Raw genomic sequence first — 22,475 nt, 5'->3', positions numbered from 1 at the left:
TAACCTGGCAAACAATCATTACCCCTGCCACCAACATGAACGAAACCAGAATGATCGATAGATATCTAGGTTTCCAACGAAAATTATCAAGATTGAAATCCAAAAGGCATTTCAATTGTCATATGGCCGTTGATTCAATGATCTTCTTGCTTGAAAGCAATATCTTTTAAGCGGAGAAGAAAAAATAGGTGGGGAAAAACAAGAAAATAAAATCAAAAAAAAAAATAAAATCAAAAAAAAAACAACAATTAAAAACCTTAAAAACGCATAAAAACATTTTTTCTCAATAATAGGGTTTTTCACCATTAATGGTTTTCCCTTAACACTTTAATTTTCAAACTACATTAGATAGTTTATGAGATATATAGTTATATAATTAATTAATATATTGAATTTTGTCTTTAAAAAAAAAAAAAAAAATCGGTATGGTACCATACGGAACCCATGATCGGCATTACCTCATCGAGGTATCACCTTATGTCCCACCGCTTATCTCTTATCCTTGTCGTATCGCCTTATGTTTAGCCTTTTATTCCCAGAACGGGTCCAACACCCCATTATTAGTTTCAATCATTTTATTTATTTAAGGATTCAACATTCCTCTTGTTTTCACCTTTATTTAGTTTAAGAGAAGGATCATCTTTGTGATCACCTAATTTGAATCTTCTTGGTCGAGAACAATCATCGACAAGAAGCAGAGTGTAACAATTATATTGTAGTGTGGTTTGAGCTATTGGTTATAGGCGACGAGACACGTGCTCATAACCTGCGCTGGGTGGCGTAGTGGGCAGAACCATAGACTAAGAAAGGGTCGCGTGTTCGAACCCCGCTCGCGGCATTAACCACCAGGTCTTAACACTTAATAATTTTCAAACTACATTAGGTAGTTTATGAGATATATAGTTATATAATTAATTAATATATTGAACTTTAAAAAAAAAAAAAACAGGTTGCTACAAGTCAAAAACATTGCATTTTCAAACCCAAACTGTTACCAAAAATATTGGGAGAAAACGGACACCAAAAAGTCGCCATAGCTGCGCATAATTGATCATAATAACCGTACATAAAAAGTGCGATGACCTATATAGCTCTTAGTAGTTAAATATAGGGACTTTAAAAAAAAAAAAAAAAAAAAAAACCTTGGAAGTTATGAATAGCAGCACATTCTCAGATGCTGAAAGGACAGCGTACTGGGATTTCAGAAAAGTTCTTGGTATAAAGAAACGTACAATCAGGTTGAAGCCAATGAAGATTGGAATTGAAGATTTGAAAAATTCAATTGAAAAAGGGATTCCTGAAAAATATCAACAACACATTCCAATTAGAATTAAGGATTTTGACCATACTAAAGGAAGTAAAAAACAACGGGAAAAACAAGATGTGGACAAGATGTCAAAAACACTCATGGATATTACTGGGGTGAATCAGAAACAAGTTGATAACTTTTGGCATAACCTCAAAAAATTCAACCAACATTTCCCGGGGAAATATCAAAATATTCACATCTTTCATTTGGGCATTGAAAATCACAATTACGTAAATAATCATTGTGACTATTGCAGCAAAAAATTAACCAGATATGATGAACCCCAATATGCCCCAAAGGAAATCCAATTTGAAATCATGAAGCACCATCTTATTGAATGTCCATTGGCCCAGAAACTTTGGAAAAAAACTGACTTGAATATCCCATTAACCTGGCAAACAATCATTACCCCTGCCACCAACATGAACGAAACCAGAATGATCGATAGATATCTAGGTTTCCAACGAAAATTATCAAGATTGAAATCCAAAAGGCATTTCAATTGTCATATGGCCGTTGATTCAATGATCTTCTTGCTTGAAAGCAATATCTTTTAAGCGGAGAAGAAAAAATAGGTGGGGAAAAACAAGAAAATAAAATCAAAAAAAAAAAAAAATAAAATCAAAAAAAAAAACAACAATTAAAAACCTTAAAAACGCATAAAAACATTTTTTCTCAATAATAGGGTTTTTCACCATTAATGGTTTTCCCTTAACACTTTAATTTTCAAACTACATTAAGTAGTTTATGAGATATATAGTTATATAATTAATTAATATATTGAATTTTGTCTTTAAAAAAAAAAAAAGTGGAGATTACAGGCAGTATTTTATATCCAAAGAGACTTGTCCTTCCTAAACTAAATAAAGGTCTAAACTAAAGGAATGTTGAATCCTTATATAAATAAAATGATTAAAACTAATAATGGGGTGTTGGACCCCTTCCCGGAATAAAGGACTAAAAGATAAGGGGTGGAACATAAGGTGATACCTTGATAAGGTAATACCTCGATGAGGTAATGCCGATCATGGGTTCCGTATGGTACCATACCGATGGTAACCAGGACACAACCTAACCATGATCCCATAATATAACATTACAAATTTGTGTGAGCAAATATTTTTGAATTTTCATTTCATAGACCCGCGAAACTGGTATACAAAAATTCATTATTTTTTATATTTCACCCATTCTGCTATAATTTTGAAGCTTATAGAATTTCTAAGTAATAATAGAGGAATTCTATTACTGTATTATTACTACTCTGTTTTTTTCAGAGTTTTTCTTATTCAGAGATGATAATTACACTTTAAAATGTTTTGGACATTTGAGCCCCGGAAGCTAGTTATTACCTCTCACTAATAATCAGTAATGAGGAACAAAGAATACTCTGTGATCATTAGACTCGCCTTTTTCAAGAGTTGCTATTTTTTTTTCATCACAGCATCTCATATTATCTCTCACTAATAAGAGGATTGTGAGGAAGAAATAGGATTCCAACTTGATTTTTTTGGTGATTATTATTTGATCAATTGGTCTGGTTTTATTTGGTATTACTTTTTATTTTATTCTACTTGAACTTGCTATACCATTATCATTAAACATATCAACTACTCCCTCGCCCTGAATTAACTATCTAAGACAAATCAGTCTAGCAAGTCTTAATTATACAATCATATTGTATCTTTTTTCTTTGATAATTTGATTAACAAGTTTTTAACCGGTGATGTGACTAGTCTTTACAAAATGAATATCATAGAGAAGTAAATTACATTTTTTATTACTAATAATTATTTTTACATACTGGCTGGCCCACAAGCCCGGCTTACATGCTATTTAGAACCTCTGTGACTCGTTAATATACAATTCATTCAAATATAATGAGAGAGAAGATTGTTTGATATCACTATATATGGTTTAAGTATTAATTTTGAAATATTGTTCCAAAGGAATAAGGAAAAACGTTCCAGGGCCAATATGGAGAATCTGGTAAATATTAAATCAAGAAAAATATTACGTGCGGAAAGAAATTCTCACATACAAGGATGGATCCACCAGCATGCACTTTATACTCACTATTAAAATATTTTTCCCATCTGTTGAAAGAATGATGGATAGTACACAATGTGCAAGATTGATTTTGAATTATATATAATGATAAGAAAACCAAGAAATCCCTAGTTTCTTTCCAAATCTTCGTAGCTTGGGTACGGATAGAAACCCCCATCGTTCAAATCGTTGTTCAGATATTTGAGAAATAACTAACGACCATAAGGTATTTTTGAGAAGATTACACTAGCAAAATAATATCTAGAAAGAGAAAATATGATGAGCTTAATATTTTGTACTTGTTGATACCTTTGGACTCAGCCATATTCAATGGTAGATGGAAAGAAGCGAGAAGCAGTGAGAGTCATTGTGAAAAAAAAATATCATAAAATAATGTTGTATTATAAGGAACGAAGCAGAATTACTATATTGTGGCGACTATGGAACATTGTTCCAGTTAAAAAAAAAAAGTTCATTACTTGGGATTAGAGTGATGTCTTAAAGTGCTGATTTTATCGCGATAAGATTGTAACTTATACTGGTTACGAAAGATTATTCAACTTATTGCTTTCAGTTTACACAGAAATCCAAACCAAATGGGGTTATCATTGAAACAATTGCTACTATCTATTGATGAATAAAAATTCACATTGTTGTAATAATCACAGTAGTAGTCAGTAGATTACCGGTCATTAATACTGTGAGGATTGAGCATTATAAGTACATTTTCTCCAAGAATAATTCTCATTGATTTCTCACTGAATCTCCTTGGATTTCTAAATACATTTTCTCATCTTTTAATTTTACAGAAGATAATAATTATGGGATAAAAAAAAAAGGAAAAAAATAGAAAATGATTTTAATAAGCTAATTACATTGTATCTCTCGATAATTTTGAAGGCTTACTTTTTTTTTTTTTTTTACTGAAAAACATTTTTGCAGAGGATTTTGATATTTCACAGCAAAGACCACTTTACTTGATGTTAATTATCTTAATTACTAACTTTTATACTATCAATACATGATATTTATTATCTTAATTACTAACTCTTATACTCTCAATACATGATATTTATTCTCCTTACGTTGTGTGGATTCATTTCGTGTAACAGGGTGTTTTGTACTATGATATCCGTATGAATCAGATTACATCTCAAACTGATAAAACAACTCCTTATTTTTCTTTTTCCATATATGATGCATTGCTTTCACAAATATAATTCTATGAGAATGATTCTATCGCTGCACCAACTTGTTGTTGATTCAGTATTTTCAGAAAGATAGCTAAACGAAATTATTGCAAAAGATGACCTCCTTAGACATTGATTGTACATTAGGTATAAATCATTACGGGGCCTACAAAAGGCGTGTATACACAAAGAATATACAAAAAGTAGGATGACTATAATTTTTTTATATATCTCGTCTCGTTTACAGGAATACGAAACTTCATTTCCTTGCTTTTCTATGTTATTTTGACGATCCTCGTTTACAGAGACTCTTCGTTCACAGGACAAGCATCGAATCTAAGCGATGATCTCACCGAACATATAGACGCTACAATAGCGTATATATGTGTATATACAAAGCCACAATACAATTCACGACCTCAAATCACACAATTAATTGATTTCCTCAGGGCTTAGCGGATTATATATCCCTGCAGCTGGAAACTTGTGCACTGATATTGATATTCCATGACGTGCATTAGACGGGGCGCTACCTTCTTTTTTTTAATGTTTATTTTTGATGCAAACATACAATAGACAAAAGAAATTTTATATCTGATAGAAATACTAAAAGACAAAGAAATAGTATGGATAAAACAGAATAATTTTGTTTAATCGGCGTGATTTACAAGTAAATTAGTCGGGCCCCAGACAATGGAAATTGTTGAGGTTTTATGACAAGTGTAGAGCTGACATATTTGACATTTGAGACACTAGCTTGAAGCTCAATCGGAGAATGCACAGAATGTTTGTATGTTCAGGATCACTTTTTAATTGAAAGGAACATACTAATAAATAGCCCAATATAATTAATGAGTTAATGTTTGAAGTAAAGAATAGCTACGGGAAATAATATGTTGAAATATCCTGTAAGAAAGATTACGGAGAATTGACTGCGTTCGTATATACTAGCAAATTTGTACATTACCAGAAAGGGCAATGGGAGAGAAAGTTCAATAGAATACGAAAGGACAAACTAAGAACCGAGGGAATACTCAAACAAAAACATAGAATTCTCCCCAAAACACGGGTGATTATAAAAATAAATTAGCAGATAATGATATCTGAGGAATATTCCGAGAGAGCAACACGATCCAGTCGAAAGTAAAACAATCAAAGTTGTTACTTCGACAATATTTGGCGGTGAATGTACAAATTCACAAGCCACCAAATGACGAAGCTGAGGAATAACAGGACAAGTTTCCGTCTACGAATTGAAATCTCTCGCCATACTGCGTTAGGTGCTTCTTCCAATAATTACAAAATTTTAACGTCCACGCATCACCGATGTGCATCATCTCGCATTGGGATGCGTTAGTCGACTCTAACAAACGCCGATGAAAGTTTAATATTTTTCCAATACGAACCTCTTCCTTATTTTTTTATTTTCCTTTTTCTTTTCATTAGTGGGTGTTCAATATTTGCAAATGATTTAAGAGAAAGAATTGTCACCTTTGCTGCCCTCCTTAAATATTTGTTTACTTGTTTTTTGAAAAAGGAAATGCGTGAGAATCAGACATCTGCTTTATGATATTGGGCGCGTATTTTCAGCCTCTTCAAAAGATTACAATTAATAACATTATCCCCTCCCCCCTTGTAAATATACTGAAAACTGATTTTGGGAATGATAAACAAAACTCTAATGAATTTATTGCTTGAAGTAGATACTAATTGAGATCACTTTGATAATTACTTTTCCCATTTCGATACGGAAACTTGGGACAAATCAATTTCGTGGCCTTCTGTATATATAAAAAAAAGTTAATCACGCTCGTAGAAGAACAGATTCTTATTACAGTGAGCTAAATAAAACAGGTCTCAGAAAGGAGTCTAAAAGAGAGGAGGACACAGAAATTACGATGAAAAAAAAAAAGGTTCCATGAAAACGGTACAGTTTTGGGTCAGTTTATAATTGTGCAGCGTAGAACGACTGAACTGATTCTAGAATCTGTCCATATTGGGGATTGGAAAGAACAAAAGCAGCGAAAGAATCAGAATAAAGAGAAGAAAAATTTCAAAAAAGGGTGAAAACTCTATCAAAATGTAACATTTTTTTGGTGAGCTCCTAATTGATTTGGGAAAACCCATCATAATGTTTCTTGATCTCTTCCAAAACGGGGATTCGAGACAACCAATTTAATAACTTTCTTTTTGGATATCATAATTCACATTTTCCGAGGAAGGAGTTTGTTATTATTTTCATTTTTTTATATTAGTACCATAATCAAAAATTGGGCGCGCTCTTCATATACGTATACCGTACACCTTGCCCAAGGAAGAACTGTTCAGCGCCTTTGAGGCGGTAATAGGTCTTCCCAAAAACCCACACGGTTGCCAATTGAAAAAAATCAGTAAAAAAAAAAAAAGATATGGGGCTCATGTTGTAATCAAACATTACCGTAAAAAAATCCAACTTTTGCTCCCAGTATATTCAAAATAAGACTTGGTTACGTACCATCTCATGTTGATCGATCGCCTTGGGAACGGTATTAGCTTCCCAGGCAAAATTTGATTATGGGAGAAAAGCTTGGGTACTCTCAACTGGATTCATGCTAAATGCGCCAATAGTTAATATAGTGCCACTAGCCATAATGAGATAAAAAAGGGCATTAATAATGTAATTACACAACAGTCTGAGGGACTTACTTGATTGACCCGTCCATGGGGATCTGTATGTATTTTTTTTTTTTTTCTTTTCAGGCACTCTGGTTGGAGTAACCTACTGGATATCAAAGAGCAATATGAATAATACCACATCATTGGAATATGAATCAGACGGGGGCCACAAACAATCGTTCGAGTAGAAACCACAGGCTCTGTGTATATAGGTATTCTTCACTATCTCTATACACCCACCCACACGGGATATCACAAAGCACCTCAAAGAAACCCGCATGGAAGGATGCCATGCACCTCACTGCAGTAGCCGCATGAGACAACAGCATCGTGTAAATTTTGGTTTTTGTCCCAGACTTTAAACCTCGAAATCATGAATGTAGAAGCACACGGATGAGGTCTCGACCAGAAATCAGTGTACTTCTGCTTACAGCACCACCGATTCTTCATGCTGCTCTGCTTGGAGACCGGCAAACACATATATAATGATGGCGTTCCCTTGGTTTCTTTTGGTCTTGTTGGATTTTCCTCATCATCATCATTCAAGATCTGACCAGTAACAACAATTGAATAACGAAACAAATATTATTCATCATGTTGTTCTTGTCTACATTGTACAAAACAGCATTGGTGTTGGCTACAGCTGAAGCCTCTCTATTCAATAATAAAAGAGAAGATAACCAAAATACAACCACCATCTTTCCAAGTGCGACCAACTATCATAGCGCTGGCTATAATGTCACATATGACCCTTCTTCTTTTAGCTCTGTTGACACCAGCTCAAGCTCTTTATTGAACATATACACCAACACATCCACAGTGAAAACCACCGTTGTGACCACTGGTACTACCACCCTTGCTCCAATCACCTTGACCAGCACAGTTCATGTTTCTAATACCGTGGATACTAAAGATGCTACCGGACTTTCAACTTCTGGTAACGTTGTTTACTCCGAATCGATTGTCAATTTGGGCGCTCAATCTAGCGCTGCAACTTCCGCTTCTTCGTTGACCGCGGTTGCTGGTCAAGCTTCTAGTTATGTCGTCGTCTCTTCTGCTAATAATGCTAATGTCGCTGTTCAACCTGACACCAGAACCACTACTCAATTGGCCACCACAGCCGTGGTGGTTGTTAAGACCTCTGCGGTTACCAAAACTCACACCATTTACAAGGCCTCACACACTCCATCGACTACCGCCAGTGGTACAATTATCACCACTAACCCAACCAGTAACTCGCAGCCATTGATCAGTAACAAAATCAGTAGTTCCAGCGTTGCACTCAGCGTTACCAACACTGCTTCGAGTGTCGTGGTCACCGGTGCTATTTCTAAATCAACTACATCCTCTGATTCTACTGCTTCCTCTGCTTCCTCTGCTTCCTCTGCTTCTGCTGCCTCCTCCACTTCCATTGCTGGCTGCCTCAGTAGTTACAGCAGCTCTGGTTACAACCTCACTTCTCTAGTAAATTACACCAACATCTGTGATGAAACAGAAACCACTTTCTCTGGGAATTTATTTGACAAAATCTCTGACGATGCGCCGCCTTCTATCTTCACTAGAGAAGAACATCCATTATCCATTCCTGCAGGTGTATTCAACGATCGTCCATACGAAACCAATAAGTTTTACGCCAACTTGTTTTTGTCTGAGCAAACTGACCCTATTTGGTCTTACCCATATGGTCTCTTTTATGATAAGTCAAGCAAGTATGGTTGGGGTGTTTCTTATTCTGATGCCGCTGATGAGATCTTGGGAACTGACGTCCACATTTCTACTAAAGGTGCTGATTACTTGACAACCCCAGTCGGTGTCGCTGGTTTGCTTTACTCTGCTACTACTTTTGATTCTGGTATCTCAATGACAGTATCTGAGATGAAAGATATGTCAGTTAATGTCAAATTGGCTCAAGATAATTCTTCTACTGATTACATTGATATTCCAACTGTTCAAGGCCAAGGTTTCATCACTGCAATCTATCATGGTTCCTTGATTCCAGAACTTAAATCTAGTATGGCAATTACTGGACTTACTCAAGAAGCCTCATCTGCTTTGGCAAATGGCACTTCCAAATTCAAGGCTACTTTGTCCAATGGTGATAGCTGGCTTGTATACGTCACTTCTTCCAACTCTGTTGCAAACTTTACCATAAACTCTTCCAACTACATCCAAGCCGATTCTGCAATTGACGGCTTAATTATCCAAGTGGCTGTTGCTCCAAATGCCACTTCTTCTGAAAGTTACTATGATATGACTGCCGGTATGTACTCAACTAAGGCCACCGTCAACGGGGAAGTCACCGACGGTACTGACGCTACCTATGGATTCACATACTCCACTTCTGGTTCCTCTACTTCTGGAAAGCCTTTGATTTTTGCCTTGCCTCACCATCTTTCCTCTTTGTCCTCTGCAACTTCTAAAACTGCCACCGGTATTGCTCTCCAATCTACTACCAAGGGTGTTATGTACGGTTTCATTGCTGATCAATTGCTCATGACCGAAACTTTGAACACTGCGATCCAATTTGCACCATGGTCCCAACAATTGAACTCTACTGAAGTGTCTTGGACATCAGACCAATTAACTTTGTTGGCCTCTGTTGCTGAAAGCGATTTACAAGCTAACATCAAGGACAGTGTTTCTGGAATCGATACTTACACCGCTGGTAAGCTTTTGGATAAATTTGCTTATATCTTGTATGTGCTTTCTGATGTTTTGCAAGATTCTAATGCGACCGTTACAACTTTAGAAAGTTTGAAAGAAGCTTATGCGGTTTTTACTTCCAACAGCCAAGAGTTCCCAATGATGTACGACACCAAGTTCGGAGGAGTTACTACTACCGCCAACAACGATGGTGATATGGGCCTGGATTATGGTGCTGGTTACTACAATGACCACCATTTCCATTACGGTTATTTTGTTCATGCTGCTGCCCTTATTGGTTATGTTGATTCCAAGTACGGTAATGGTACCTGGGCCGACTCTAACAAGGATTGGGTTAATTCTTTAGTTAGAGATGTTGCTAACCCATCAGAGGACGATTCCTACTTCCCAGTCTCCCGTATGTTCGATTGGTTCAATGGTCATTCTTGGGCTGCCGGTTTGTTCACTTCTGGTGCTGGTAAAAACGAAGAATCCACATCTGAAGATTACAACTTTGCCTATGGTATGAAGCTTTGGGGTAAGGTAATTGGTGATAGTGCTATGGAAAGCCGTGGTGATTTGATGATTGCTATCATGAAGAGATCCTTGAACGATTACTTCTACTATTCTGACGACAACACTGTTGAACCATCCGAAATTGTTGCCAACAAGGTCAGTGGTATTTTCTACGAAAACAAGATTGCTTACACAACCTTCTTTGGTGATAATGTTGAGTACATCCACGGTATTCATATGTTGCCACTTACCCCAGTGAGTAGTGAAATGAGAGGCCCAACTTTTGCTGAAGAAGAATGGAATGATTACCTTTCCTCTATTATTGACGGGTTGGATAGTGGCTGGACCGGTATCTTGAGATTGAACCAAGCCTTATTTAACCCATCCTCTAGTTATGAATTCTTCAGCCAGAGTGATTTCCTGACAAAATGGTTGGATGATGGTCAATCTAGAACCTGGTGTTTAGCCTTCTCTGGTGCTTTGGCGAATGGAGTTTCCCAATAATCATTCGAAAAGTGAATGCTTTTCTCTTTCAACTGAAGTATTACTTTTTTTTTGCTACTTTTGTCTTTCATTTCTTTCTGTTTTTCCTATATTCATTTCTTTAGACTACTGTATAAAATTTCCTACATTTTACATTAAAATTTGCATTTAATAGAATTGCTTTCATCCATATTTACATCTAGACTGTAAAATTTTACAAAAATACTCATTTATGATCACCAATAATAATCCATAGAAGAGATTTCAAAATCATTAGAACCAAAAGTATGGTGAGGTGCTGTATTATTATTTAACTTGGTCAAAGAACACCTCACAACGTGGGAAAAGTATTTTTCGAACAACCCAAATGCATTCAATAGCTCTTCATTTTCATCAATCGTGTATTTTCCTAATCTTATCCATTTCCCACACTCAAATATCCCACAATGAACATAGACATCTATCCATTTACCAACCTGTTTCTCAATGATATGAGTAGGCAATGGCAAGAATTCGACTGCCCTGGCGACATCAAATTTGAGCTTGGGGTCGTTGACTAAGCCGGGAGTGAGAATGCCGTGGGAGAAAAGTAAATGGTGAGCCACTTGCAATTGAGGTATCCATTTCTGATTGATGCAGAATCGACAGAGAATTTCCTTTGTTTTTTTCTTTGGTGGGGGATCGACAGCAGGAAGACGACAATAACGATAACTAATAGCATTGACCTTAAGGCGTTGTAAAATATCATCAGCATCATCCATGGCGTCTGGGTTCGGCGATGGCGGGCATTTTTTGTTCATTTGATAAGTGTATTTCCCTTGATCAGTTTGCCGCAGCTTCCACGATTCATCTAAACGATGGTTTTGAAACTTTCGAGGATGAAGGCCAGACCTTATGTTATCTAATAACCCAAAAGAAGAATATGTAAGTGAACCCAGTGATTGATCACTTGCTAAGGCTGGTTGTTCATTAAGCACTAAAATTTTGGAAACTTTAGGAGGAGGGTCAAACATTGACTCAAAGCTATGATCTTCATCATATTCCATTTCTTCATCGTATTCCATTTCTTCATCATCATCCTCATTATCGTCTTCATCATACTCGTTTTCAACCGCCATATCAATCTCGCAATGTCTTTCATAATCTTCATTCCCAATTTCCAATACCGTTGATCCATGGTTGTGGATTTCAATATTTGCAAAATTGTTCAATAATGATTCATTCTCAAAGATCTTTATCGTCTGAAATTTAGCTTTTGATTTATCAATGATTAAGTAACTTCCATCATTATCAGTGTGCCCTGGACATTGGTACTGGGGATCAACGACCTTAGGATAGAAAATAAAGCTCTCGTCTACCCAAGATGTAACGTATTTTGAAGCTATATCAATTTGAATCATGTTTTTTTTTTTTTTCGCTTTACCAATGATTATGGTATTTGTATTCTCTCCCTTTTTGTTGATTAAGTGATGCTTCACAAGTAGCGACAATTTAGCGAACAAAACTTAAGCTTTTTTATTTTATTTTTCTCTCTTCAAATCCTTTTTTTGTTTTTTTTTGTCATTATGAAATGAACTTTTTCCTTTTTTTGCTCACTTTTACCGTCCCTTCTTCACAAATTATTATCATACCGTTTTTGTGGTCTACTATGCAGGTGCCTACAAAATCACAATAACCAGAAAATAACAACTGCCTCATCTATTACTTAAGCCACATCAGACCTTCCACTTCTCAATAGAGCTTTCAATCCCATCATATACCAATGTATTATTCAATGGGACATATTGATTGGTTAAAATCTTCAAAGCTTCTTGTCCTCCCAAGCCACCAATGAAAGAAGCAGTATTGATCATCTCACAACCTTCCATTCTGATGAACTCTTTCAAGGTTTTTATGTATTTTGAGTCCTCATCACCACCTTTTGAGCTTAATGGCACTTTATTCCCGTTAAGAAATCTTGTTTCTGTAATATCTATCAATTCTGGTAAATCTTCCATCTTAGGATATTGATGCTCATGGTTCTCACAAAATACCCCAAGAGTAAGAAATGCCATCTGAATTGATACCCTACTTGAATTATCACCAGTCAATATGGCATTAACCATTTTATTGTTGACAAAATCTTTTGACCCCTTTTGTACAACCAAATATTGGGAGTTCTTGCAAAAATTATCCAAGAGCGCCTGGGAAACGATACACTCCGCAGAAATATCTGAAGCATACTCTTCTATTAATTTTTTATCCTTTTCAGCCTTTTCTCGATAAAGTTTTTGAAGTTCAATATATTTCTCTGTAGATGACGCCATATCGACGATTTTACCAGATAGCGGTAAGCAACCATTTTCATTAACAAAGCGTTTCAAAGCTTTCACTAGTACCCAAAATGGAGAACTAGACAAAGGTGAAGATAAAGTATTAGAGTCTTCTAAAATTTGCTGGATGGTCGATGGAATAGTAGTTCTTGTTGTACCCCTCCAAGAAAATTTGAGCAATTCCTCAATATTTTCTAAAGCAGCATATCTTATATCCTTAACCAACTCATCAGTTTCCACAAATTTCTTAAAATCTTTTCTTGTTGGCTTTTCGTTACCAGTAGCATCAACATATTTTCGGCGGAAGTTCATGAGAAGGAGAGAGTATGGAATATTCTTCAACTCCTCGATGGATAATTTTTCAATGTTAAGTCCATTGAGGTAATCAGAAAGTTCAGGCCAGGGGAGGTCTATTCTAAGATCAGGAATTTCATTCAAATGTGTCTGAATGATTGTACGTTCATTGAATATCAATTTAAGCGAGCCATAGAATCCAACGGAATTGGCTTCTAAGATTGGGATTTTGCCGTAGATCAACGACACTAGTTTATGAAAACTGACATTATACTTGAAAGATGAGGTGAATATTATCAAGCTGAATTTATTCCAGAAACTGGAGACCAGACAATGTTCAATTAGAAAGTCATCAATAGATGTCCCTAAATATTGGCCGTGTACTGATGGATTTAGTTCCTTGAGCGATTCAGTGGCAACTGCCGCCCTTAGTTTGCCATAGTCACCTTCTTCTAGGAAAAAATTGCTAGATAGGTCCCTTTCACTTATCAGCTCACCATCAATAATTGTAAACTGACCAACGTTAGGCAATACCAAGTTCTTCAAGATTTCACAGCCTGTGGACGTCGCATTGATGAGGCAAACATGCGATTCTTCAAGGTCCTGCTGACCGTCAGACGCCCAAAGTCTTAATTGACGATCATACTTTTGTTCGTTAACCACCATCCTTTTTTTCTTTCTTTCTTTTTTTAGTCAATTATATCAAGACTGTTTTGTTGATTGTTACTGGCGATTGCCATTAATCTTTTAAGGCAGTTAGTTTAAAGCTGACTTTGTTTGTTTTTGACAGAAATTCGCGATCAATATGGGGCTCCAAACCCCCCGATGAGCATTAAAAAAAAAAATTCTAACAAATTTTCAAAATTATCGATGATTGCAATATATCTGACAAACAATCCAACAGGAAAGGTCAATAAAGTGAAAGTGCGAAGAATATGTCACAGAAAAAAGGGAATCTTTTGTGGAGTAAGGTCAACTGTGACTTGAGTCCCTGGATCCTTGATGCTGTGGCTGCTGAAGGGTTTGAAAATATGACCCCAGTTCAGGCATCTACAATTCCATTATTTTCTGGAAATAAGGATGTTGTTGTGGAAGCTGTAACTGGTTCTGGGAAAACAATTTCCTTTGTGATTCCTATCCTCCAAAGATTGTGCCGGGCCACCGATTTCAAACGAGGCCATGTGTTTGCTATGGTGATTGCCCCAACAAGAGAATTGGCAATTCAGATCAACAACGTATTTGAAAGCATCTTGAAATATTATCCTGAAGACGAAGAAATACAAAAGCAAATGGGGATCCCAAAAGATATAAAAACTCAACAGATCGTGGGGTCATTAACTAGTTTCCAAGAAGATATGCAAACATTTATGGAAGAGAAACCACAGATTCTTGTGGGGACCCCAGGGAAATTGGCAGAATTCATTTCTTCTAGTGCCATCATCAAAAAGACTAAAGATTTTGATTGTCTAGTCCTTGATGAAGCAGATAGATTGTTGGATATCAGTTTCGAGGCCACTATCAGGGAGATTGTTAGAAAATTACCTAGACAAAAGAGAATTGGGTTGTTTTCGGCCACTATTTCCAGTGCTGGAGACATGATTTTCAAGATTGGGATGGCTAACCCGGTGAAGATTGCCGTGAAAAGTTCCAATACCATGAATGCCGCCCCAAAGACTTTGAGTATCAATTACCTCGTTGTTAAACCGGATGATAAAATCAAGATGTTGTTCAACTTGTTATCATCTTTAGATTTCAAAAAGACAATTATCTATTTTCCAACCTGTGTTTCTGTGAATTATTTCTACGCAATGTTCTGTCATTTACTCCACCAAGCCAGCGAAAAGACTCAATCTGAATTGAAGTTCTTTTCTATTCATGGAAAATTGCAGCTCAAGGCCAGAGTGAAAACATTAGAGAATTTTGCAGCAAATGCAAAGACTGACAAGTCAATATTGATGGCCACAGATGTGGCTGCAAGAGGTATAGACATTCCAGATGTGGATTTAGTTATCCAAATGGATCCACCAACTGATCCAGATGTGTTTTTACATAGATGTGGGAGAACTGGGAGAGCCAACAAGGTGGGTAAAGCCATTGTATTACTAAATGAGGGACGTGAGGAAGATTACTTGGAATTTATGAGAGTCAAGAAAGTTGATATGGGTAATTTTTCAGATATGCATCCAGAAGTCGACTTGTCAAAACTAGATTTGAATTTGAGTATGGCTTATGGGTTCAAGAATAGGTTAGATAAAATTGTGGAGAGGTGGATATTAGAAGATAGAAGCAGATATGACTTATCAGTACGATCATACGTTGGATTTGTAAGATACTACTCCAAGCATTCGGCGTTATCAATCTTTAGACTCGAAACCTTCGATTATATTGGCATGGCCAAAGCATATGGGTTGATTAGACTCCCAAGGATGCCGGAAACCAAATATATTGATGATGCCAAATTGGAAGAATTTAAAGATGGGTGGTTGATTAAAAAGCAAATTAATTTAGACGAGTTCAAGTATTTGAATGAACAAAAGGAGGCTGCGAGATTAGAAGAGCTTAAAAATACCACCAAAAAGGAGCAAGAGAAGCTCAAGAGAAAAGAGATGAAGAAATTGAATGAAGCATGGTCCAATAAAACCAACGCAAGGGAGAGTAGAGATACCAGAAGAGAGAAAATGAAAAGAAAAAGAGAAGCTATTGAAAAGGAAATTGCTGCGCAAAAAGGTAGTGATGACAGCGATGAAGATATTCAAGAAGATTGGAAAGATATCGTTAGAAGTAAAAAGAAGAAGAAGCAAGGGGCTGTTATGGGGAATTTTGATGGATTGTGATGCAATGTATTCAATTTCACTATAAATGTATACTAGTTTTAATTAATTCAGATGGAAAGTATTGTTGTTTAGATAACAAAAGATGTAGATGGTATTTATTACAAAGTTGAAAAATGCAAATCAAGTTACGAAGGGTCATGGTAGTAACCACAAACTATATGCACGAATGCTTCTAAAATGAACCAGAGTAAAAATAGTATTAGAATATTTATATAAGATTGTAGCTTCAAAAATATCTCCCATCAAAAACTGCAACTAAAAAGCACCCGGCTGACCAGTTTTGTAATAGATAAAATTGACTCTCCAAAATGACTGGAAAAAACCTGCAAAAGGATATTTCACTCTATTTCACACCTTTTTTTCCGTATTTTTTTGTTTTGTTTTGTTTTCTGTTTTCTGTTTAGCTGTTAGGATACCATTTATAATTCAACACCGTTCTTCTTCAAGTATTCCTTGACGAATTTTTCTTCCTCTGGACTGCTGGCGTCAATGGCTGGGGTGGCTGCAACTTTACCCCATGGCTTTGGAGCGGCGATAGCAACAACGGCACCGATGGTGGCAGCAGATAATTGCCATGGCAAGACTTTCTTTCCGAGAATAATGTAAGCAGAACCCATTTTTTTTTGTATGATATTGTTATTTTTCAGTCGTCCCTTGAGCGTCTTGTTACACTTTTGACGATTTTTTTTTTGTGTGAAAATTTCCGGGGGCCTTGACTGGACAAGGGGCTCAAAACTAGTTTGTAACCCGGATTAAGGGTTTTGGACCCGTGGATTCGGTGCATTTTACTCGATCAAATTTTTTTTTTTTTTTTGTCATGTTTGATGATTGACTATTATAGATAGACAGTAAGTAATATAATGATGAGCCATCCGCAGGTTGTGCCTTGGAAGTCTACTGATGAAATAGAACAGCTTAAAGAATGGTTTTTCAACGGGAGCGACGATGAAAAGCTCAAAGCGATTGCCAAAGTGAAGGCATACTTAGTACGAGGCAAGCTATTACATTCAATAGAATCAACCTGTCTATTGACCTCTGCAAAGTTGAATGATAAGGCAGGTGCCGATACTTTGTACGTGAGAATGACTTACAGTTTTGCGCTTGTAAAGTTTGTCAATGGCTTACTTGATCCGCACCAAAAATCAACCCATGCAATTCCTTTGCACTCTATTGCCAGAAAATTCAATCTCCCATCATCATTTGTGGAAATCAGACATATATCAACCCATGAATCGCTAGCTGGTTTGAAAGTGCTACGAAACTTGGTAGCCGATGCTTTGCAGTGGCTATATGATAATTTCTGGAACGAAAATGATTTCTCCAGTACTCAGTCGAAAAAGGATTTTGAAGTGAAAAGCAATCCTTCGAAATTGTCCGAGAGGGACCAAACCAAGTTTTACAGCCAAGTAAAGGATAATTTAAGAGTATACCGAAGATTCCATCGGAATGGGATTAGATTGGTCAATGAAAATGAAATGAATGATGATCCTGAAATTATAAATTATTGGGAGAACTTACACGCAATGAGGGACTTCTTAATCAATAAAGAAGGATACAATAGAGAAGAGATCTTTAAGATATTACTCAATGTCATGTGTTTTAAAAATGTTCTAATAATAACTAAAAAAGATATTAAGTTTGGCCAGTTAAGGGCCTTGTATACCCCATTGTTAACTTACTTGAATTCTGTATGCGAAATGTTCAAATATGAACAAAGCTTCAGCGATATATTATTTGAATTCTTGGTAGCAAAACAGGAACAATATTACTCAGAGAAAGATGGGACAGAATTCGATTTTCGGAATGATGCAGAGATTAAATTATCGACAAAATGGCTCGAACATCTTTTGACACCAAAGTACACTAAATCATTGTTAAACATCAATAATGTACTTAATATTATCGAAAACCATGGCAAGAACAAACAAACCCCTGCCATTCTTGATACAATTCAATCTAAAGTCGTCAAAACCCCTGCTCAAACAGAAAAACTAGATCAATTGATTGCCCAATCATCAAATTATTTACCAATAGAAGTTTCTAGGGAACCATCCACAGATCCATCAACGAAGAGCAGGAAGCGCAGCACTGATAAAATAGACGTCAATGACGAAATTGCTAATTTTAAAAAGAGGCTTAAGAATATTAAGACTAATGCCACCTCAGAATCCAAAAGCAGCTCAATATCCGAAGATTTTTATTTTTGGCAACCGGTGGAGTTTTATGAACCAACTCCGTTCGGCGTCCCATTGTGATATACTACAATTGTGTCTAATTAACTTTTTTGAATTAATATCTGCTAAGAATGATGAGCATCAAAGAAAACAACAAACAAAATTCTAGCGGAAAAAAATTGAAAAGATACTTTTGAAATACCCAAATAAAATCAAATATCTATAATACACGAAACATAACACAAACAGCAAATACAAGTAATAATAACAACGGAAAGAATATTTTTTAATCCTTCTTCTCCAAAACCAGAACCAAAAAAAAACTTGAACATTCTAAATTTATTTCTTGTGCATCTTTTTTTTACGTCGATATTTCAATACAATGTCACCACTATTTTTCCAGATCTTGGTCTTCACCGTAGTTAACGTCATATTAGGTGATAACACTTCTCCATTACACAAAATCTCAAGCCAGTCCTCCACTTTTACCGAATCCTCATACTTAATGTTTGCAAATGGATACATCTTCTTCATTTCTGGTGTCTTGCTTGGGAATTTCTCAAGAATATAAAACATAATCTTCTTCACACGCATATATTCATGTGCTGATAATCTTGTGGTAGGATCGAGGATTACTGGCAATGTGCCAAAATTGGTCGAAGAACTTGATTCCTTCCCATTGAGAGAAAACAATTTTCTCTTTTGAGAAGAAGATGTTTTACCGTCCAGCAAACTCTCAGCTGAATTATTGGTAGTGTTCGTGGTACTGTTGAAATTGCTGGATGCACCAGAGTCGGGTTTCCATTCTTCGACAACAAAGTGGATCTTGGTTACGGATCTTTCAGAATATTGATTTTTGAATAATGCAGCACCTACCCATCCTGGTAGAAATTCCCTGAAATTTTGGAATTTCACATTGTCAAATTCGGTATCATTGGAATGAAATTTGTAAATGACTAAAGAGTTGCCTTTAAGGTCACTGGATGACTTATTAACTAAAACAGTAAAAGGATTAGTTGTTAAACTAGTGACTACTGGAATTTCCTTTGGGCTTGGCAATTTAAAATTTGAATTCTGAAGCTCCTTAGGATCTGGATTTTTAAGATATTCATACTTGAATCTATCAAGGATGGCCATTAAACTATCATCATCATCGTAGTTGGTACTTGGAAGTATATTCAATTTGGAAGGCCCTGGGGTCAGATTTTTTGTCTTGGTTTTAGATGCAGATGTCATTGGGGTTGTAGAATTAGAGCCATCCTTTTCTTCCTTCTTGCTTTTTCTACCAAATCTTGAAAATTTTTTGAATGTGTTTGCATTACTGGAGCCTTCTTCCTCATTACCGTTTATATCTTCTTTGTTGGAACCCGATTCCGCAGTTTCATTTTTGTCCGTTTCTCTTGAATTTTCTTCTTCAAATCTAGAATACGGTTCTTTCTTAATGGCCTTAGCAGGATATATCTGGCCCTTAACTATTTGATCACGGAAAATAATATCGTCTTGCACTGCTTCATCAACAAAATTGGACAATAGTGACTTCAATACAACTTTTCCCAAATTAATAGAAATTTCGTCCATAGGGGTTGGATTTTCCAGAATGATTTTTTCAATCAAATTACTATCAATTGTTCCTTCTAGTTCATCGATATAGACTTCACAGTTGGTAACGGTGTTGGCACCAATAGTCAAGAAGACACGGCCAATTTTTAGGGAAACGGAGCACCAGTTCTGTAGAGTTTCCTTTGTTTGATAACTAGTAATAACCGATTCGAAAAGATGCTCTCCTTTTTCACGTAAGAGCCTATCATATTCTTCATAATCCACATCCTGTTCATTTTCATCAGCTTCTTCTTGAGAAAAGGATTTTTTGATTGTACCGGTGATAGCATTCCACACTCTAACCACCCCAGCATCATTTAAGCTAACAAGAGTTCGTCTGTCATTCAAAAGTCGTGCCTTGATAACCGCCAGATTACCCTCAATAGAATATATTGAGTCCTCATTAACAGGGACCACAGTAACTAATTCAGCTGGAATAGGATCAGTAAGAGCCTCTATGAGAAAATATTGACTGTTTTCCGTGTTATTAACGGTATCGTTCCCTGAAATTATATATTGCGAGTTGGCAGTACCATTCGAGTTGGTGAAACTGGTTTCAAAGTGCAAGTTCCTATCATTACAATTTAAATCATCATCATCACCACTGTTTAGTCCTGAATCATTGTTGAAGCTCATGGTATCACTGAAGTTATCAATAGCATCAAGTAAAGAAATGCTTGTCGCCGTAAGGGATGTTGGGCGTTGATCCATTGAAGGACGTGAATTATCAATTGAAAGTTGCGAGACAAGATCATAAATATCTTCACTATTATTATTGAGACTGCTTGTAGAATCATCAGTCTGGCTGGTGAGTTCATTGACAGTACTATTTTTGACAATATTTAATAGTCCATTTTTCATGGTGAGATACTGATGTAAAGCCACATCCTTCAAATCCAAGTTTGGATAGCACTCAATAGTATTATCATCAGTGGAGCACCATATGTTACTTCCATTATCAATCAAGTTTCCTGATGGGGCGTTGGAATTTTCAAGAGCCAAACAACTAATTCCACGGGATTGTTTGGCAATCAATGAAACCACCCCCAAATTTTCATTTAATCTTGATGTTAAAATTTCATTTTTGGTATCATCTAGTTCATTATCGAATGACTGATCTGACAATAAACAACCTCTGGTATCGGTTTTGAAAACATACCCATTTTTATCACCGGAATAAAAGATCCTGAAATCGGCATAGTCGGAATATAAAGACCATACCGAGCTGCTGTGCATATCAAATGTCCTGAGCACTCTGTTATTCTTAAGAGACCATAGTTTAATAGTTGAATCAGACGAGCCTGACAAAATCCATTCATCAGAAAGAATTAAAGATCGCACTGTATCGGTATGACCAACTAATTTCAACACATCATTTTTCAGTTGACTTCCAGATCTGGTATCAATGAGACCAATGGTATTTTCTGTCCCACCATAGGCAATTAAATTATTAGTCGCAGAAAGAGAGTAAACCGAGCCCTTATTTTGAAAGTTGTAGTAATTTAAATTTGATGATCCTGATGAATAATTACTTATGGAGTAACTTTTAAGCTTGGTATTTTTCACAAGGTCCCAGGTACAAATTTGCTTATCCAAACCACTAGAGGCAATCCATTTTGCGTCAGTACTGTTTCTAATATCCTTAAAATTTGAGTTTGGTGAGGCTAAACAAAGAACGTAATCACTATGGTATCCTAAAGTTGACTGGGTATTCGTCTCGTAGTTCCAATGCTTCACTAGCAAATCAGATGAACAAGATACCAAAGATTGATTGCTGACGAGCTCCATGTCATTCACCCAGTCAGTATGTAATTGCAGGGTTTCTGTAAGACTGTATAAAGGGTTTGAGGCGGATTGCACGATACCAATACCGGATTTATTTATCTTGGTTGCAACATCGGCAATGAGCTGGTTGTTGCATTCAATGTTATTGGTATCGCCAATGGTTGAGAGATTGTCATTAAAGTTCTCTCTATTCGCCAGGCTCTCTTCTTGATGTCCAGAATTGCTCTGCCATATTTTAACCGTACCATCTCTACCTCCGGAGAATAGGGTCCTTGCTTCATTGTTATATTTCACGGTGTTAATCCCACCAATATGCCCGTCATTCTCTTCCATCGAAGACTGTAGCACGTACGTGATGGTTTTCTTTTCAGTATTATTGTGAGGTGCCATTATGTCTAGCTTCGTGGCTTGTAGTCTTGTATAAATACTATTATTAACCTTTTTTTTTGATTTTCTTCTTTACTTTTCTCTTTCTTCTCCTTCCAATAAATGTTTCTATGAGCATACACAGAATATTGGCTTTGCTTACCGTTGCACTTTTTTCCTTCCATTGACTGCCGAGGCCCCCACACTTGCCCAATTGTGCCACTTACTGCACCAATATGCAACAGTCACAGAGAACGCGAAGAAAA

The 22,475-nt window shown here is 36.3% G+C and overlaps 7 protein-coding genes across 7 annotated transcripts; 3 read left to right on the top strand and 4 right to left on the bottom strand. All coding sequences in view use genetic code 12, as the record gives it.

Moving 5' to 3' along the window:
• Window positions 1-7,797: 7,797 nt before the first annotated feature.
• DSE4 (endo-1,3(4)-beta-glucanase) lies at window positions 7,798-10,866 on the top strand (the record flags this gene model as incomplete). Its single annotated transcript, XM_064996385.1, has 1 exon — window positions 7,798-10,866. The coding sequence occupies one exon, from the start codon at window positions 7,798-7,800 to the stop codon at window positions 10,864-10,866; it is 3,069 nt and encodes a 1,022-aa protein (XP_064852457.1).
• Window positions 10,867-11,081: 215 nt separating this feature from the next.
• On the bottom strand, window positions 11,082-12,245 carry ECM8 (Ecm8p; the record flags this gene model as incomplete). Its single annotated transcript, XM_064996384.1, has 1 exon — window positions 11,082-12,245. One exon carries the CDS (start codon window positions 12,243-12,245, stop codon window positions 11,082-11,084), a length of 1,164 nt encoding a protein of 387 aa, XP_064852456.1.
• Window positions 12,246-12,560: 315 nt separating this feature from the next.
• On the bottom strand, window positions 12,561-14,117 carry ULA1 (Ula1p; the record flags this gene model as incomplete). The annotated part of the gene is made up of 1 exon (XM_064996383.1): window positions 12,561-14,117. One exon carries the CDS (start codon window positions 14,115-14,117, stop codon window positions 12,561-12,563), a length of 1,557 nt encoding a protein of 518 aa, XP_064852455.1.
• Window positions 14,118-14,386: 269 nt separating this feature from the next.
• SPB4 (ATP-dependent RNA helicase SPB4) lies at window positions 14,387-16,285 on the top strand (the record flags this gene model as incomplete). Its single annotated transcript, XM_064996382.1, has 1 exon — window positions 14,387-16,285. The coding sequence occupies one exon, from the start codon at window positions 14,387-14,389 to the stop codon at window positions 16,283-16,285; it is 1,899 nt and encodes a 632-aa protein (XP_064852454.1).
• A 419-nt stretch (window positions 16,286-16,704) lies between these two features.
• On the bottom strand, window positions 16,705-17,104 carry ATP19 (F1F0 ATP synthase subunit k; the record flags this gene model as incomplete). Its single annotated transcript, XM_064996381.1, has 2 exons — window positions 16,705-16,947; window positions 17,075-17,104. The coding sequence occupies 2 exons, from the start codon at window positions 17,102-17,104 to the stop codon at window positions 16,705-16,707; spliced, it is 273 nt and encodes a 90-aa protein (XP_064852453.1).
• Window positions 17,105-17,145: 41 nt separating this feature from the next.
• DASC09_027770 (rRNA-processing protein LAS1) lies at window positions 17,146-18,540 on the top strand (the record flags this gene model as incomplete). The annotated part of the gene is made up of 1 exon (XM_064996380.1): window positions 17,146-18,540. One exon carries the CDS (start codon window positions 17,146-17,148, stop codon window positions 18,538-18,540), a length of 1,395 nt encoding a protein of 464 aa, XP_064852452.1.
• A 258-nt stretch (window positions 18,541-18,798) lies between these two features.
• Window positions 18,799-22,233, bottom strand: DUF1 (Duf1p; the record flags this gene model as incomplete). Its single annotated transcript, XM_064996379.1, has 1 exon — window positions 18,799-22,233. The coding sequence occupies one exon, from the start codon at window positions 22,231-22,233 to the stop codon at window positions 18,799-18,801; it is 3,435 nt and encodes a 1,144-aa protein (XP_064852451.1).
• Between the last annotated feature and the right edge of the window lie 242 nt (window positions 22,234-22,475).

Source organism: Saccharomycopsis crataegensis, assembly GCF_037102585.1.
Source record: "Saccharomycopsis crataegensis DNA, jcf7180000000077, whole genome shotgun sequence".
Classification (NCBI taxonomy): domain Eukaryota; kingdom Fungi; phylum Ascomycota; class Saccharomycetes; order Ascoideales; family Saccharomycopsidaceae; genus Saccharomycopsis; species Saccharomycopsis crataegensis.
Note: the sequence above shows the minus strand (reverse complement) of the source record. Positions and strands in the feature narration are given on the sequence as shown.